This window comes from Vanacampus margaritifer, chromosome 4 (assembly GCF_051991255.1).
Source record: "Vanacampus margaritifer isolate UIUO_Vmar chromosome 4, RoL_Vmar_1.0, whole genome shotgun sequence".
Taxonomy (NCBI): Eukaryota; Metazoa; Chordata; class Actinopteri; order Syngnathiformes; family Syngnathidae; genus Vanacampus; species Vanacampus margaritifer.
Window position 1 is genome coordinate 12750219 of NC_135435.1, and position 18282 is coordinate 12768500.

General features: G+C 40.9%; 3 protein-coding genes across 4 annotated transcripts in view; 1 reads left to right on the forward strand and 2 right to left on the reverse strand.

Annotated features, from left to right (window-relative positions):
* Positions 1-20: 20 nt before the first annotated feature.
* Positions 21-5979, forward strand: fsd2 (fibronectin type III and SPRY domain containing 2). The gene is made up of 13 exons (XM_077563583.1): positions 21-1102; positions 1207-1365; positions 1578-1673; positions 1744-1977; positions 2119-2141; positions 2224-2345; positions 2955-3119; positions 3200-3334; positions 3446-3602; positions 4531-4664; positions 4762-4894; positions 5089-5265; positions 5520-5979. The coding sequence occupies exons 2-13, from the start codon at positions 1216-1218 to the stop codon at positions 5776-5778; spliced, it is 1785 nt and encodes a 594-aa protein (XP_077419709.1). The 5' UTR covers positions 21-1102; positions 1207-1215; the 3' UTR covers positions 5779-5979.
* On the reverse strand, positions 5814-13512 carry LOC144050399 (KH homology domain-containing protein 4-like). The gene is made up of 14 exons (XM_077563584.1): positions 13355-13512; positions 12421-12679; positions 12208-12327; positions 12038-12114; positions 11239-11291; positions 10936-11126; positions 10469-10677; positions 9149-9209; positions 8853-8910; positions 8453-8688; positions 7788-7892; positions 7460-7542; positions 7258-7376; positions 5814-6651 (listed from the first exon to the last, which is right to left on the reverse strand). Exons 1-14 carry the CDS (start codon positions 13381-13383, stop codon positions 6521-6523), a joined length of 1731 nt encoding a protein of 576 aa, XP_077419710.1. The 5' UTR covers positions 13384-13512; the 3' UTR covers positions 5814-6520.
* A 2155-nt stretch (positions 13513-15667) lies between these two features.
* Positions 15668-18282, reverse strand: part of pde8a (phosphodiesterase 8A) — a 69672-nt gene continuing 67057 nt past the window's right edge. For both annotated transcript variants that reach the window (XM_077563576.1, XM_077563577.1), the window contains exon 22: positions 15668-17528. In XM_077563576.1, the coding sequence (XP_077419702.1) occupies positions 17422-17528 (107 nt within the window). In that variant the 3' untranslated portion in view covers positions 15668-17421. The remainder of the gene's footprint in view (positions 17529-18282) is intronic.

Genomic DNA, 18282 nt, shown 5'->3' on the forward strand with positions numbered 1-18282 from the left:
AACCTGGGGCTCTGTTTACAACGTCCGCCATTTGCGTGACGCGGGATGCATTCAATGACCACAGAAAGAATTGGGATTTTACATACGAAGCTCAAGGCTTCATCAAAGCGACTCACATACACAAAAATACAGTACGTCGATATCATTGCACGGAGAGTTTTCCCGTGCTAAATAATAGTAATAATAATTATTATTGTCATCATCATCATCCATGGGGCGTGTGACTGTGACCCCAGGGATGTTTTTGCCAAATATTTCCATCTTTTTCTTTTTTGGGGGGTGGGGTCGGTGTGATAAGTGAGAAGAACTGTTTTAAGGTCACATTTGACAGAAACAAAAATCTGTGGTCCCCAACATGATTTTCTTTCTATTTCTATTTATTTCCACCATTCCTTAGAATATTTATTTCCACCATTCCTTACAATCTATGTGACCTACCAAATGACTGCTGGATGGGAATCTCAATCCATCCATCCATTCATTTTACAAACAGGAAACTGCAGTCAGACAAAAATAACGTATACCACATCTGTAAAACGAGAACTTACATAAATATTTTAACACCAAATTTATCGTAAGATCAATACTAGTTACGTTTGGCCTCTACAATTACAAGAGTGCTCAAACTGGTGGCTATAGCTTCTAAACATGTGTGTATTGTGAATGACTATTGAAGAAACTTTTTAATTTAATTAATTAATTAATCCAAAAATAACAGCTGTTGACAAAGCACAAAAGGAAAAGGAAAGTACGATAGTCAGTGAAGGCACCATAACCCTCCGGAATTCGTGTTGAACTTTAGTCACGACTCACGAGTGTGGGGATTTCCACCCTGTGATGTCAGAATGAACATAATTTTAAACACTTCGCACGTTCACTTTCATTTCCTTATTGTTACAAATGTATATTTTATTCAATAAGCAACATAGAGTGCGTCGGCCCCTATATTCTCAGGATGTTGACATGTTTTTGACATTTGATCAGTGTGCGCGCATGCCTCATCTATTTCTGTCACAGCTTCTGCGTGTGTTGCTGCTCTGCTCAGAGTTGGTTTGTCGTACACGTTGGCCTGCAATGGCTGCATAAAAGCTGATTCATTGCGGTAAATATCCTTCGTTTTTCATTAATTTCTGCATTCATTATTGTGGTCATTTTGTTCAGATAGTCTTAGCATTTATCACTCAATGTTCTTATGTCCTCCCACAGTCACTCCCCATGGATCTGTATGAGATTAGGGGAGCTAGACTGAATGTGATTGCAGAAGAAACAGAACTCCAGGAGTTGAACAGAGACATGGCCAGCCCTCAGAAGTCCCCTGGGGCGAAGGATGGACATGATGTGTTTACCAGTGCTCGTCGTATTGAGGTAGGAAGCTGAACTTGTTTACTACCTCTTCCGTTTAGTAAGCAGGGGAAACTACGTTACCAGTAAAATACAGGAATTCTAGGTCCACTGAATCGTCTTACTATCAGGGACATATAATGGACCTGCGGCATATCAAGGATTTCGATAATGCTCACATACGGTAAATTGTCTTGATTAAAGGGGCTTTTTTACGTGTGTTCAAACCCTTGCAGAGTGACATTGACAGCACCAGGAATCAGTTGCAAGAGAAGGTGGCTGAGATGGAGAACTTTGCAGGACACCTGGAAGAAATCTTTCTCACTATAGAGGTAAAATGTCTCCCAAGAGGAAGAAAATATTTCATAATAGTTGTCAATCTCTGCAACTGTGTACATGCAGGAGAATTTTGGCCGACGTGAGCAACACTTGGAACACCACTACACCGACGTCCTCCAGACGATATCGCAGCGTTATGACGAGCGTGCGGCTAGATTAGAAGACGAGAAGAAGAGGAAGCTGGAAGCTCTGTACGCTCAGCTGCTGGCCTGTGGGCACACGCTGGACGCATCCAAGGAGCTCATCGAGGAAGCTAAGGAGGTTTATCGCAGCCAGGACAACAGGCTTTTCCTCAAGGTATGTATTCATCTTTTCATGTATCTAGCCATCCCTCAGTCCATCCAATTATCTTTTTGTGTAGCTATATTTCCGTCCATCTGGATTTATCATTCATCTTCATGTATTAAATGGTTTCTTTTTTTTTAAATTTTATAACAGGTAGTTGTTCCCACCATTGAACGGTAAGAAAGATGCAGTCCAGTGCACATAAATTATCTCAAATAGACCAACTAGTATACAACATAATTTTTTGTAATTTATCAGCATTGAGGAGTTTGCCAAAGAGGAGATGGACTTCACGCTGGCGACAAATCTAGAATTTGAAACGCCGCTCGCTGACCTGTCAGATGTCAAAAGCATGATGGATTCCATCAACATTGTTCCAGGTTTGATTTCCTTTCTGGTCTTGCGGGTTTAATTACTACATCATACTCGACAACCCCCCCTCCAGCAATTTTAGGTATACCTGCAGGGTGTAACTGAGTCCAAGACAAAAACTGTACCTGGTTTAATTGTCAATGTTAGTTATTTTATACTTTGGTTGATGTTTACAGTGGTGCGGAAATGCACTAAATCCTAGTTCCAAATTTAGCCAAGACGGCCACAATAAACGTAATGTTAAATTCAGTCTATAAATATTTGCCCTAAAAGCACAATCCAATTTATAGATGATAAAATAAAACATCAGTCTAAAACAGCAATACTAATACTGAGAGGATGGAATTACAAATACAATATGGATTTTATGTGACTCATAACGTTACAAAGTGTTTTCACCAAGATGTGTACTAACTTTTGTTGCAGCTGTGTGTTGAGGGGACAAAATAACTCTTTCATAAGATGAACACTACCTTATAGCAAAGTGTCATTTCTACAGTGTTGTCTAATGACAATATTTTGACAAAGGGGTGAGGGGCACACACTCTTGTGAGATACTTTACTGTATATGACTATGCAACATTGGCTGCCAAGTAAAGACCACAGTATGTCCTCAGCTCCATCTGCCCCAGTTATCAACCCACAAATGGCAAACTCGGCCACCCAGACGTCTCTACGTGTGTGCTGGAGTCTGTTTTCTGATGACACAGTGGAGTTCTATGAGCTGTACTACAGACCCGTGCTGCAGGATGCTCCTCTGGACAACACCACTGCCCCACATGGTACGCCGACGTCACAACACCATCTGCTCTTGATGCGTTTTTTTTTTCTTCTTCCAAGTATCAGTTTCTTTCTTTTTTAGAAAGCAAGTCAAAAGTGAAAGAGACACACTGCACTGTGAAAGGGCTTCTACCTGGCGCTCAATATGAGCTCTGGGTGACAGCCACCAACACAACCGGCATCAGCCCGGCCAGTGAGAAGGCCTTATACATGACAGGTAAATTATGTCAGTGGTGGGAAGTAATGAAGCACTAACATTTGATTATTGTATACTCTACATTTGAAATCAGATATTTAAATAGGCTTTTTCCCCCCCATTTCTCTGCAGTTCCGTCACCTCCAGTGATCAAGCAGAGGCAGTGTTGCAGCTGTCCTGAGGCAGCTCTCATACGCTGGGAGTCAGGAAACCCTGACCCTGTTGACTCCTATACTGTGGAGCTCACTGAACTGAATGGGCCGGATGGCACTGAGAAAGGGTTCACTGAGTAAGAGTGCATTACATCACATGGAAATATAGAAGATTTACAAAAGGGCTTCCCAATTAGTATTTGAACTTGGCTTGTTTTGAGCCTCTGACCAACTAGGGTGGTAAAATGCTGATGTGATCATGAGCCGGCTCGCTGGTTTTGGGATGACATTCAACAACTGAAATCTACTTGGGTTAAGAAAAAGTTCCATAACCGCTAATATAGTTTAGTTACATTGTCCACAACTACCAATTTGCATAGATTGTAATGGCAACACAGAGGCTGGAATCTGGACACAAAAAAACTCTTACACATAAATGTACTGGAAGCAGTTGGCCAAGAGAATAAACGGTTGGAAGTAACACAATTTTCAGGAACAAATGTAATAATTTAGGTTGTGAACTTGTGAACAGTGTTTAGGCCAGCAGAAAAAGGCTTGGTTGGCCTCAGGGTCAACCATTGCAGTATGAGGCTTCAATGCCTTGCAAAAAGGTACGTCAACTGTGCTTAGCAGCAAACGAAGAAGCAGTCCCAATTTTCATTTAACACAAAATTGGTCCACTGAAATCACAAATTAGCATCAGGCTACGTACCTCCTGTTATACATCTTTCTTTGGGCTTTTTTTTGGAGGGGGTGTGTGTCCGTGGTTCCATAAACAAGCCGATGTTAGAGCTTGAAGAGGCGGTCCTGAGGTCCCGTGGTTATTGGGCTGCTGAATCAAGATATACTCTGTCCCAGAAAAATCTATTCTTAGCTACAGCTCTCATCCTCAGCAGTTGGGGTCATTTTCTTTTTTTTGGTCTTGTCATTTCAGAGTTGTTGAATGGTAACCACTAGGTAATGGAGTCCAGAATCATGTTTTTTTTTTTTTTTTAAATGAATGCAAAAAAGTCCTGAGTTGTATAAACTGAAAACATCTGACCTAGCATATGTCCAAATTCCCAGATCTGTAGTCGCAGTGCCCACATGTCAGTGTATGATTCAGCTTCAAGCAGGCCATCATTACCTCATCTCTGTGAGAGCGGTCAATATTGGTGGGCCCAGTGACAGAAGTGAGGCCATAGTCGTCGCAACCTCTGGTGAGAAGCAACACAAGAGCATTCTCCAATTTGTTTTCTATTCAGAGTACTGTGCAACTAAACACAATCTAAAAATGTTTTGTTCTTGTGTTGGCAGGCACATTTTTCCATCTCCTCGAGGACACTGCCCATCCATGCCTGTCCATCTCTGAGGATGGTTTCACAATTTTCTATGGAGATGAAGAACTGCCAATCAGCGCTATGGCCTTAGATGACAACAACTTCACGAGGTAATTATTCAGAAAATGCAATTCCTGTCAAAAATGTGTGCGAATGTTTTAGGGGCTGACACTGAATTGATTGAAATACAGATTGTGGGAATTCAAATTGGATCAGTTACATGTGTGAATTTGGGGAATGTGAAATGTTACCAGGTTTTCTTATGGAGCTCTTTTTCTGTAAACATTCTTACCATGTGTATCAGGTGTGTAGCAGTCCTTGGGGATCTGACTCCGGTGCGAGCCAGGCATTACTGGGAAGTGGAGGTGGACGACAGGACAGAGTTCAGGATTGGAGTCGCATACGAGGACACGGAGAGAAATTCCTACCTGGGAGGCAACAACACCTCTTGGTGTATGAGACACATCCTCACTACTACTAGGTACCGTAGCATCACATCATTGCAAAGTTATTTACACTCCATATTCTGTACAGAATAGCATGGACATCCTTCAAAACCAACTAGAATCATTTAGATCATGTTTGAGCATTTATTTGATATCAAGTTTAAGGTTCAAGTATTAGTACACCATCCTCAGCAGTAATCAACTACCGACTTGTTTTAATCTTAACTTGATCAACTATGGTGAACCAACAATATAATTAAATAACTCTGTGACTTTCTTCTTTTTCCAGGCACAAGTATGAGTTTCTGCACAACGGCCAGAGCCCTGACTTGAGGATCACAGTGAACCCAGTCCGAATAGGGTTGGCTTTGGACTATGAGCGAGAGACTCTGTCCTTTTTTAACGTGGATCTGGAACAACACCTGCATACCTTCCAGTGTCAATTTCAGCGTTATGTCCAACCTTGCTTTGGCTTGGAAAGCCCAGGAGCTCTGACCATACACAATGGCATCGAGGCTCCAAAACACACATTCATAGGGTATCCTTAATCACATTTACATAAATGAGTCGGATGAAATAAGTGTAAATTTTAGGCCTTTTTATTATATTATTCCATGGGAACAGACATCCATTTTCTGAGAGAAGAAAAAGCTCTAATGTGGTTATGCCATCTGTTACTGATCTGTATTCAATTCAGACCAAATAAATGGGGCTGGATTTGTGATGAACAAAATAAATGTTGAATACAACTGGTTATTTTTAACAATTGTATGCACATATTACAAAAAAAAAAACTGCCGTTAAAATGGGGAGCAAGGGATGCAACTTGCTTTCCTGGTACTCAGGTATACTGTATACATTTTCTTTATGTCCATTGCTTCATCAAATTACTAAATTTGTATTGAACAAAAAAAGAGTTCATGAAATAGTCGGTGGACATCAGCATTCCTCTGCTATTTGAAAATCCACAAGCCCAAAAAATAATAATTGCCTATAGATGCCACGGGATGGCAGCTTTGGCCTGAGCACCAAAACAGCTAATATGTGGGATTTTCTGCAAATAGGAGAGAATAATTCCCTCCAAAATGTGAGAAAGTTAATTCGCAAGAAGCGAATTGCGATTACATGAGGTAAAACTGTACATTTCTTTACTCTAACATTTCCTGCCTGAACGGCCACTGAAAATATGTCTTCCTTTTGAAACACACATCGTCTCAAATCAGTCAGTGTGTTATAGTATGGAAGCAGGTTTTTATTTTTGGGGGTGAGTCAAGTGCATCTCTGAAGGGGTCATGAGTTACTGCTCTTACTGCTACGCGTCCTCTCCTCTTCCTCGTCGGAAGAGTCGCCGCCATAGGGCACCAGCCCCGATGCATCCATCACCACTTTGGGCTTCTTCTCACACACATCTTCAACGAGACCTGTTGCGACACAGTATAAGAGACAAACAGAAGGGAGATGGGGAGAGAGAGAGAGAGAAACCTCCCCGCGCCCAAAAGAAACCCATCCGAAGAACCCCCAGTTAGCGGTGGTTTACAGTTGGTTTGATCCCCCGGTCAGGCAGGTCAAGACGTTCATGGCAGGCGCGTCCGTGGACATGTGGAGAGAGAGAGAGAGAGAGAGCGCACAAGGGAAAGACAAAAAGACATATAGAAGAAGACAATGTTAGTAGCTTTTAGCAGTTGAGAAAATCTCACAGGTCTTCACTCCTTTCCTCCACAGGGGGGTGGAGATGCCATTTCATTCAAAAGACAATTTCTCAACTGACCAATTTTATCAAGACATCACACACACTTTCTTCTGGCTGACAAAAGCACTTGCACAACTGCCACTTCAAACATTCAAAATACAATGGTAGAGATGACAAGTAAATAATATAATTAATCAATTTAGGAGTTTACTACTGCTACCACTGGAGAAAGCTAAGCTAGCTTTTGCCGCCTGGAAGCATGTGCAACGTCAAGGTGAAAAGGTCCTGAGTTGTACGCTTCATCTCTCACAACAGTAGCAAAGAAATGGGCGCGTACCCGGAGACGCGGCACAGTTGGCCGGACTGTCACGATCTTGGGTCAACGTGTCACTCGTTCGCTTCAGAGGGCCAGAGGTGAGAGCGGCGAAGGGAGGCGGCGGCGGAGGCATAAGGATCCTAAAGAGTCAGATCCAAAACATTTATGGAGACCAAAGACATCAATAGGGAAGAATTATATGGGGAACTTCAAAAGGACAAACCTCTCGATTGTTTTTTCTTGGATGACAGGGGGAGGTAATGTAATCTCTTGAAGAGCAGGAGTCTCCTGAGAGCAGCTGGCAGGCTGAACGAAAGCCCAAAATGTTTGCCAAGGTCATTATTTTGTCCTCGGAAGATTACAATTTATACATAGCTTACATCTTTATTTTTAAATGAATAAAAATCAAATCTCGAGCACTCGTTTCCTCAATCCTGATCTACACCAAGTGAGCTTTGTTAAACTGTTACCCTTCCTATCCAATTCCAAAGCCTCTGCAATATTCACCATATGACTTTCAGAATGAGTGCAGGCATGAATCTTCATCTAACCTGTTCTTCCTCCGAGCTTTCACGGACCTGCTGATTTGAACTTCCTGCGTCCGGCTGAGCGTGTCCAGATCCTACAGGGTCCGCTGTAGTGGCGCGACCAACACCCTTTAACACAATATTACCCACACATTTATATGAATCTTACAAGCCATTTGGCAGGTACAAGTCACTGATACCTAAAAACAAAAGATGAGTTTACTTGTCTTGGCATTTTCTAACCACAAACAAATATAGCTAATGAATGACGTATGTCTACATCAGAATCTGGTGTACCTAATAATGCTTGCCTTAACTTTTGTATAGCTGCATGTTGAGGACTTCCAAAAATGACTTGAATGCACCCTTCCAAATTTTATTCGTCAATCAGGTTTGACAAATTAATAAATACTGTACATAGCAGGCAGAATGATATTTGCTGTACATCATGTGAGTTCTATAGTTAATAGGGTCCCATTAATATTACCTTATTCAAATATCATGAGCTGTATTGTGTTAATTGATTTAATAGTCACTAGTTGTTCCATTTAATTAATGGTGCTTTATATGAACGGTTTGCGATTGGGTTGATGAGAGGCAAGTGTCCCGAGTATTTTAATGAGCAAGTATTCAAAATAAGGTTAACATACAAAAAAGCTCTAACAACCAACGGTAACAGTCCGGATTACCTCCACAAGATAGGGATTTGGATTCCGTGGACACACCGGATACTGAACCATTGCCTGAGAAGATGGAGGGGTTGTCGACATGTTAGAATGACTTGGGGGACCATTTGCATTACTCCAATAACCACCGGCTCCTGGGTACGCTGAATAGCCTCCAGCATACCCATTGGCTGGGTAGTTATACCAGCAAGACTGGCTAGAGTAATTGCTATTAGGTGGAAATCCATGAGCTGCATATGCTGAAAGGAAAGTATAGAGTGTGGCGTTAACGGTGTCGGTCACATACATCATTAACAGGCTGTGACCAACCTACAGTTGGACCACTCACTAAAAGACAGGATGAAGTTAACGTCTAATATTGCCATCCCTGTTCAGTCCAAAAAAAAAGTGGAAGGAAACTCACATTGAGCTGAGGTGGTGGCCGTGTATGACGACTTTAAGCGAGCGTGCTCAGCTCTCACCTGTAGATGGGGGTGAAAACGAGAGGGAATGAACAATAAACATTGCAAAACAGCAGTTGATTGACAGCTGAAATGCATTGTGGGTAGGTGCAGAGCACTCGGAACCTATGTCTGGAGATCAGGTGGTTCACACTACCGCTGTTACTCTTGGAGGTGGGTATCGGTAAGAACTATATGCTTTGATAGCTTCACCTTCTTACACCTCCGTGCAATTCATTCAGACAAGTGATCAACTTACAGTTTCTAGCAGACTTTCTGCAAGCCGCTTGGCTGCCTCCAGGCCAGCTGCGTTGGGGTGGCTGCAACATAGATGCCATTGTTAGAGCATGACGCCAGAACTAAAAGGGATTAAGTACCAAACAACTTGTTTGGTATGCAATGTGGGGGTCAATAAATTGTTTTGCAAACTTCACAAGGCCTAAAAAGAAAAGTCATTGCGATCTAAACTATTTCTAAAGGGCCACTAACGCTGCAGCAAACTAAGGCTAGGCCTTGAATCATGATTTCAATTTTAGCTTGTCACAATTTTAAAAGCACTATAATCGAAGACAAACGATTAATGCACCAAACGGTGCAGCGGGTCTGCAAGTTCCGACGTTGGAAAAGTGCCATGAATGCACCATGTTGCTTGTGCAGAAAGTGTGTGCCGTGTTTTTGGTTCTGCTCTCCCTCAGTGTTTTTTTGGTAGTTGAATGCTTAATTTTGAAATAAATGAATAATCGTTAATCAGTATTTCAATACCAATAAAAAATTATCATGTTTATGAGCCAAGGCATATATTCTAATAATTCTACATTAGAAAACCTCATTGTATGTGCCATTCAATGTGACAAGTATGTATAAAAAATGAATACAGTAATTTCTGAACTACAAGGCACTCCTAACTATAAGCCGCGCTAGCTAAATTTGGGGAATACTCGAGTTTGTTACACATATAAGCCGCAGTTTTTTGTTTTTTTTGTTTTGTTTTTGTTAATGCACCGGGTTCCCGCTACTTTCTTTTCCATAAAAAGAGCGCAAATTGTCTCGCTCTCGTTCCGTCTCTCCTACTGTATTTGGGCTCACTTGGTTTGCTCTGCCGGATGCTCTTGTGCTTCTTTTATAGTGCACCCCCTTGTGATCTGATGGATAAGCCGCACCTTTGCATTAGCCGCAGGGTCAATTGCAAGTGAAAAAAGTAGCGGCTTATAGTCCAGAAATTACTGTAATAATGTTCTCGTCTCAGTTCATCAAATGTGAAATCTGGGCTCGCTTCATCAAACACAAAGATATTATTTTAATGCATGACCAGCAACAAGTGGATGCAAATTTATTGCCATCTGGAGGAAGACCATTTAACTGTTCGCTATACGTAGAACTGATCCGTCGTAACTTTGAACAAATTAAGTTAAATTGGCTAACTTCTCACGGCACACTTGCTGATCTAATGCTATGAGAGTTTTCAGTAATATCCAATCCTGAACCATACTTTAAATTCAACAGTTGACAACTGGGAGTTTTTCCCAAAAATGTTTTTATATTCTTGTTTCAACATTAGAAAGCAAAAATGATATATTACCTGATGTAGACGTAAAGCGGTTCAAAAGACTCCCGTTTGGATGCCTGTTCAATGTAGCCAGAACTTTTGCCTCTAAGGAAGACTCGAGCCCCCGTTTCTGTCTGGATGTGACCCAAGTATGTTCCTCCGGGACCTTCAACCTTTTCATTTACGTTGAATGATGGCACAGACTGCTCAAGGCCCACAAAGATCTTTGTGTGAACAAAGTTCTACGAAGAAAGAATGAACATTTTTAAACGCAGATTTTGGCTTGCTACGAGAATACATGTAACAAAACATGATGTCAGCAGATGCAGTAACCCGTGGCGCTCTTCTTTCGACCAAGGATCTTCTCTCTGCTATTTATTCTGGGAGGTGGGTATCAGTGAAGGCAACATGGTCTTCACTTGCCTCACTTTCTTTACCTCCATCCTTAAAAATCTACTCAGCAATATGGAGTTACAAAGGCTTTGATCAAATCTGCCTACCCCTGGATGAGGAGCTGCTGGCCGATGCCCGTGACTCTGTGTTGAGCTGCTGTTGGGTGTTTGGATGACGGGTCGAGGAGGCTGAGGGTACAGTGTGAGCGGGGGGATTATAGGCATTGGTTGACCTCCTGAGGCAGCAGAGGCTCTCAACATATCCTCAGCGATGATCTCTTTTATTCTCGCAACAGCTTCTATGGTGGCAGAAAAGTTATGGTGAACACTCAGCTGTTTAAAAATTCTGCGATATATATTCTTTCAAATTATGCATGAAGGTAAAAGGGTGGATGGGTAGGTGCCACTTACTATTGACCTGCTCCTGTGTCTTTGCCTGGACATGCAAATACAAAGGTCTTTGTCTAAAAGGAGACAAATTAGACAGGTCATGGACAACAGGGAAGTTCTGCACCCATTTTACATATAGGAACATAAGCAGGCAGTTTGTGCTTGGGTGTGTCTGTGGAGGCAGCTCAATTGTACTTCCTGCATGACAACTATTAAGATAGCAAGAAAAAAGGAAAAAGAAGAAAACTACATCAAATGTAGCCACAAGCATGAGTTGGTTGCCGTTTATCACGAGAGGGTAGGAAGGAATTGAAGGAATTAAGTATAGTAGTGCCATGAAAAAGCATTTACCCCCTTCTATTCTAACTAATCAAAGTAGGGGGGTTTAATTATGAGGGGGGGGAAAAAAAATCACAATTAATGAATTCATGAACGATTAATAAAAACGATTATTCATTCAGTCTTTATTGAAATAACTAAAATAAACTATTCAAAAATACTATCTCACCCCATGCCTAATGCAATTATTTCTAGAGCACTTTAAAAAAAAAACTACTACAGCAAGAGCACAAAAAACTACCACAGCTGTAGTCGAGTGCTTTAGACAATAAAGAATGAATATAAAACAGAAAAATATCAATTCCTCAACAATATATGTAGGGTCAAGGGTGAGCCGGAGCCTATCCCAGCTGACTTTGGGGCAAAGGCAGAGTGCTTTGGCCTGTTGCTAGTGGATTGCAGAGGTTATGACAACAGTTTTCAAAACTATGATTCAATGGAGACCATTTTTAATACAAAAGTTGAGTATCTGAATACATACCCTCCTGTTTTTTCCCTTTCGACATCAGACATGTAAAGTCCTCTAGTTGATACAACTGCCCCACTACACAGTCTAATCTGAAAAGTGTGAATCCAGAAATATACGACCACAAGTTACAACCTCTTTAAAGCATTTTCAATGTTAAAGTTCCACAAATGCTATTCACATACCTCCTCTTGGGTTTTGCCTTTAGTGAGAAGGTCTCTGCAACTCAGAGGCACGTCATTTATGTCAACCTCTGTAACCACCAGCTCTTCTGGGGGGGCCAGCACTGGCACACATAGGGGGGTCTGCATATGGTTTAAAAATAAATCCCTATAATTATGACAGTATGTAACCAAGACTTGCATTGTTTTTTTTTTTAGATCAACCTTAACACCCACCTTTGTAAGCAATGGTGGAGGAGTCATAAGTTTTCCTTTTGCCATCAACATGGCATTTATTTTAGCGGCCATGGCGGCCGCCATTTCGACCCCTCCCTGAGGTTCTGGGTTTTTTGCTCCAACATTTTCTTTTTGCCCTGTGAGAGCAAGTGAACTGCTTGAACCAGATGAGCCGACACCCCCCGAAATGTGATGGGCTAAAGTCCCACTGTCCCCTTGCTTAGGTTGGGCTGGTTGATCCCATCGGCTGGTTAGACACCTGAAACAACAATAAAGAATTAACACACACACACACACACAAAAGACCTAAGGTCTTATAACTACATAAATCTATACAAAGAGCACACCAGATTCAATGATTAGATGTTTACTAGTTAGTTAGCAACTATGATTTATAGGACCAATTCAAAGTGTGCATGTAAATACCAAGTACTGTAATCTGAGTTAGGATAACATAATTCATCCCATTTTTAATAGCAGAGGTAGGTAGAAATCGATTAGGCGCTTTATACCCAAAGGCGTTGAGGCTATTCAAAGTATTTCACACGTTTTATTTGTGGGGAAAAAACAATAACTGCGTGGAGTCTTAAAGTTTCAAGAACTTAATTGTGTACTTTATCGCAATTTTGAGTTTGGAAGGTAAACATTAGTAATCGAGATGCCGTCACCTAAAGCCCAAACGTACATGCTTGGACAATTATTCTCAATTTGATGACTGAAGCTTAAAAAAATAACAATAAAATCAGTCACACTTTGGGTAATAGGCCTACCACGTTACGGTTTACGCAACATGTGATTTCCTCCAAAGCTAATAAAAGCTAACAGGCCACAAGCATTGGTTAGCTCGCCCACGGTTCTAAACCATGCTAGCCAACCAGCAAGTTTACTGACTCGGTTTATATTCATTTCCATAGGGAGGACTTAAGATACTTACGGCGATTGCCCGGCCATTCCCGAAGACATAGCACGAGTACGTGAACCTGCATGAGAGTTAAAAGAGTTTGTAACAACGCTGGACAACGAACGCGGCCATCTAGAAGAGCGCGCTCCGCTGCCGACGACTTATTGTGACGTACTTCCTGTGACGTCACAGTCACGACAGTGAGCTGGCGGAAGTGAAAGCGGTTGGATTTCATCATTACATAACCTTCTCCGAAAGACCTCAACGGTTATTTATAAACACATTTTGGCTGTGTTTGGAATGATCCACTATTTACAGTAGTGTCTGATATGAAAAGAAAATGAAATCATATTTTTTGTGATGTCCACACATGTACATACAATTTGTATAAAGAACTATGCTACCGATATAAGTTCGCCATTTTATCTTGCTGTTCGAATGTGTAGTATAGATTATTCCCCTATATTTTTCAATGTATCACAATTTACAGTATCTTGAAAAATAGCCCCCACACACACACACACAAATATAGTCAACAGTGCCACAAGATGGTGGCAAAGCAGTACTAATGAGGCCCCCCAACTCACTTCAACTTAGTTCCTTGGCACCAAGATGGCGCCAAATAAATATTTTAATGTAAGAGAAGGTTTTGGCCTGAGCACAAAAACAGCAAAAAAGTTAGTGAGAACAAAATAAAACAAAAAACAACCTGCAAACAGGTGAATCCACAAGTCATGAATTGCTAGATGCAGGAAAACTGCATATCCTATGATGGATTGCACCAATACAGAAAAATATCTGTAATAAAAGTACTGTAAAACAACCAATCACCACACAGATGGACGTAAATATCTTCGTTTGTGTTTCATTTGGTCAAATATACTCAGCCAAAACAATGTTATCATAATTGTGATGCATTGTAAAGCGCTTTGGGCACCATATGGTGTAGATAAAGTGCTATAGGTCTAAAAAATGTTTTTTAATTTTTTTTTAAATTGCAGATTGAGGTGGGGTTGGGGGGTGCTTTTAGGTCACAGTAGGTAATGTTCCTTGGTTACTGGGTGTTATTTTCTTGTTAAAGTTTATAAAGATTTGAGCAAAACAAAACAAAATGAGATAGATCAAGTGAGTGAGTGTAATTTGCAGAAGATGAATGGTTTTGGTCGGAGTTGGAATCCAATAGTTTACTTTAGCCAGGATCCATGGCAGTTCCACTTCAGAACGTTGGCTTCTCTCACTTCGGTTGTGGTGCTGCCATTAACATCTGTGTGGCTCCTCGGGCTTGTCCTTCAGCGGACATCATAGTCTCAGTAAAAGGGCTATGGGCTTCACACCAGGCTTAAAACGCCTAGTGTGAAAAAGCTTCACTTTGCCTAAAGTCCAATTACCCGATCAATTTAAATATTCAAACAATCACCCCAATATTTTGGATTCTATGGACATTAAGCTTTTTTCTGTTCATAGGTGCTCATGAACAAGAAAAAGCTTGTCACTTAATTTCCGAAAATTATTCAAAATTATACTCATGCCCACTTCAACCTCTGAAAATACCAAGACGATCGCAATATTTTGGACTTTATGGCCTAGTTATAGGAGCTCACTATCAAGAAAGTTTAATGTCCATAAAATTATGTTAAAGGTATTAGAGATGATTTTACTACAAATTAAGTAGTCTGATTCACTTAAAAATCACTTTATCAACCTGTAACAGACTTGTACTCATGGTTAACCAAAAATATCTATTATTCATAAACTGTGAACGTGGCGGGGAATTTTAGATTTCAGCCAATCAGTAACGAAGATACTTTGTTTTTAATTGGCTCCTGGTTCGTCAATCACACTTTTTGCGTATATGCACCAAGTATGTAGCTTGCGCAGGCCTCAACGTAACAGTGTTTACCAGCGCCAAGACGTCTTCCTGCTGTAGCTAGCTCCTCGCGTGTGATTTCAGTTAACCAACAGTGGCAAAGGATACAGGACCATCAAGCTGGAAAAGAAAGACAGTTTTGAGGTTGCTGAAAAGCATAAATCTTTCACCATCAATAAAAAATATGCCCACTCCAGTCCACCAGGTCATAAACATTAATGACTGGTGATTCTTAATTTAGCTCTTGTGCAGTTGGTTTACCAGTTGCAGCTGTGCAGCGGGCCATTCCGCCTTCACTGGAGATCTGGTGATCAACATTCAGTATTTACAGTCTGAATCATGAGTGAAACATTAGTCCCTCGTGTCTCAGCGTGAAAATTTGAGGTTCGCTTCCTGACAGCAAGTTTTTGATAACAGAAATAACTTACAGCAAATGATAACTGGAAAAGCAGTAAGATGAGTGGAAAGAGGCACCGACGTTGAATAATTTCTTTTTATTTTCATTGAATAGTTTCTATTTTTTTCCGTGCCCTCAGACCAAGATGAGAATCAGAAGGAAGAAAGAAGACTCCTGATTGAGTGTACAGTTGTGTCATCAGAGAGAAACTAACAAACAAAGTAACTGCATTCATCCGACAAAAAGTTGTCTATGGCATTTATATACTGTTTAACATGGAAATATTCTTCATCAGAAACAATCTTTTCGACATATATTATTAATATTAGTAACCAATCTGAATCCACCTTTGAAGAAAAATCTGCTCCCTGGGTCTGTAAGGAAGGATGTTGGACAAGTGGCCAAAATAGAATGACGTTGGATTGAAATCAATGTGAGGCCGCTTCAAAACAGTGATGGTTCTATGATGCACATCCTCCGCCATTAACCATGTCTTTTTTTTTTATATACATGCTCTGTGTGACCACCAAATTCACAGGTACTCAGATCGCTATAATGGTTGATCTCATTTGCTGCAAATCCAGTGTAAAAGTCTATAAAAATATTGAGATTTATTTGAACATAACCTGACTATGTTGTAATAAAAACTCCAGATGTCTCTTGCAGTTGCACAGTGGGATGTACTGTATAAATATTGTATAAAATAAGGCAGTCTTTTCAGTAGGATAAACCAGATACAAAAAAATTCTGCGAGAAAAAAAATTTCAAGTCCTAAATGGTTTTCACATATTTCTGCTGTTGTCAAATGTCAAGCGGTTTACAGCATGAAACCAAGCGCGAGGGATTGTTGCAACAATGATTGCATCCACACCACAACTCCCGATGATCAACAATAACAGCTCATTCTCCAATGCAACAACCCACCCCCCTTGACACGAGACATCGACATTTCTAATATGATTTACAGTGCAATACAAAAAGTCTTGAACTGGTACTGTACTTTTGATAAGAAAATAAAATGTTTAATATGGTAATGCTTCATATGAATAATAGTGAGAGTTGCGCATATCTGAATTTATTAGCTTTGGCTTTTTTTCCTCCTCTCTATTAATTTTCTCATTTGCCAACACGTTCAGTTAGGATATTTTAAATGGAAAATATGGTTAATCTAAATAAGTGAGCATACCAAATAATGTAATTGTTCAGCTATGATCGCATTGTTAGTTTTTTTTGTCGCCTCCTACATGCCAGTTACTGTATGCCACTTTGATGCGTTTCTGTTGGGCACATGGAAATACATGGAAAATTATTCAGGCGGGGGGAAAAAAAATGTTACGTCATATTCCAGCCTCCAGGAGCAGAAGGAGCAGTCTTGTCTTGCTGAGTGAACAAGGATGGAGGATGAAGGCGGTTGTATGACCTGACTCATATTGAACAGCTTCATTTATTCGCACCACGTTTCCATTCTCTCCTCCAGTGTTGCTGGCTCCTTCAGTAAACAAGCAGTTTCTCCTCAAACAGCAAGGTCAGTTTCACAGGCAGCCAGGACAGCCCGCGTGGTACATACGGGACTGAAGCTTATCCAACGAGGCTTGTCCGGACCCTTCCTTTCTCAAGTCATGACCAGCCACACTGCATTTGCATGAGAGGCATGAGAAGTTCCAAAGGGTGCTGTCGTGTGTCCACGTCCGTTTATCCCACCCCCTCCAAGTCTCCTCGCTCAAGTTTGTAAGAGTCGGCAATATCAGCGCTGTGTCTGCCTGTCAGAACGTCACTGTGGAGGACTGTGTGCTTTCCGTATGCACGCACACAACACAAGCAGGGGGAGTGCAAGGCCTACTCCGGAGGCGGTCGCAGGCTGTGTAGCTTTCGTTCATCCAGGCCTTTCCAGTACTTGAAGTTGTTGTCCAAGTGCTGCATAAGATTGGGGAAGTCTGCAAAAGCTGGAGACAGATCAGAGAAAGCGTTTTTCATCAGTGATCAGATTTGAAGCTTTTTTTTCAAATTCACGTACAGTATTTTCCACCTAACACTATCATCTCAATATACAGTGAAACCAGGCATATTTTCGTTTGTTGGAGTTTGGCATTTGCAAAATTTGTGATTTTCGTCTGTGGGGTGGGGGTCGGACCTATCATCTGATTTGCTGAAAAACTCAGGTATAATTCAATGTTGCTGTAGAGACAAATTGAATGCATTTGTGAGTACTCTTGTAACTAAAAACATTTGTATCTCAAATACTCTTTCTTAATTGAAATGAATAGAAATACGTGTCCATTCAAGCCCCTGAAAAGACCAGACATTTTTTTTTGTAATGTATTTTTTTAATAAGGAAAATACCACGCTATAATATTCTATTAAAACATACATTTTTACATTAAAAGGGACGGTAATGTGAAAAATCAACTTTATGGAGCCTTTAGCCATGTTAAAATGCTAATTCCTCACCAAAAACATCACCAAAGTGGTGTTTCCCTCCATTCGCCCCTCTGAGAAATTCTACGTCATTCTGCTCTCCAAGCACCAGCCCCTCCCAACCCAAGAAAACGAGCGGACCCACCCCTATGCGGACTAAACACACGCCCACTTTCCTTGAGACCTCCATGCTCGCAGGATAGCGATAAAAGTAGCCTTTTAACATTCTGTCCGAATGAATTCAAAGCATTCAATTATCCTTCACATTTGCAATGCCAAAGT

Excerpts from the sequence above, each read along its gene's own strand:
- fsd2 (XM_077563583.1), top strand. The coding sequence starts at position 1,216 with ATGGATCTGTATGAGATTAGGGGAGCTAGACTGAATGTGATTGCAGAA. Across the intron at positions 1,978-2,118 it reads ACAACAGGCTTTTCCTCAAG|GTAGTTGTTCCCACCATTGA; the intron begins GTATGTATTCAT and ends ATTTTATAACAG. Across the intron at positions 3,335-3,445 it reads GAAGGCCTTATACATGACAG|TTCCGTCACCTCCAGTGATC; the intron begins GTAAATTATGTC and ends ATTTCTCTGCAG.
- LOC144050399 (XM_077563584.1), bottom strand. The coding sequence starts at position 13,383 with ATGTCTTCGGGAATGGCCGGGCAATCGCC. Across the intron at positions 12,680-13,354 it reads GGAATGGCCGGGCAATCGCC|GTGTCTAACCAGCCGATGGG; the intron begins GTAAGTATCTTA and ends TTGTTGTTTCAG. Across the intron at positions 12,115-12,207 it reads AAGGCAAAACCCAAGAGGAG|ATTAGACTGTGTAGTGGGGC; the intron begins GTATGTGAATAG and ends CACACTTTTCAG.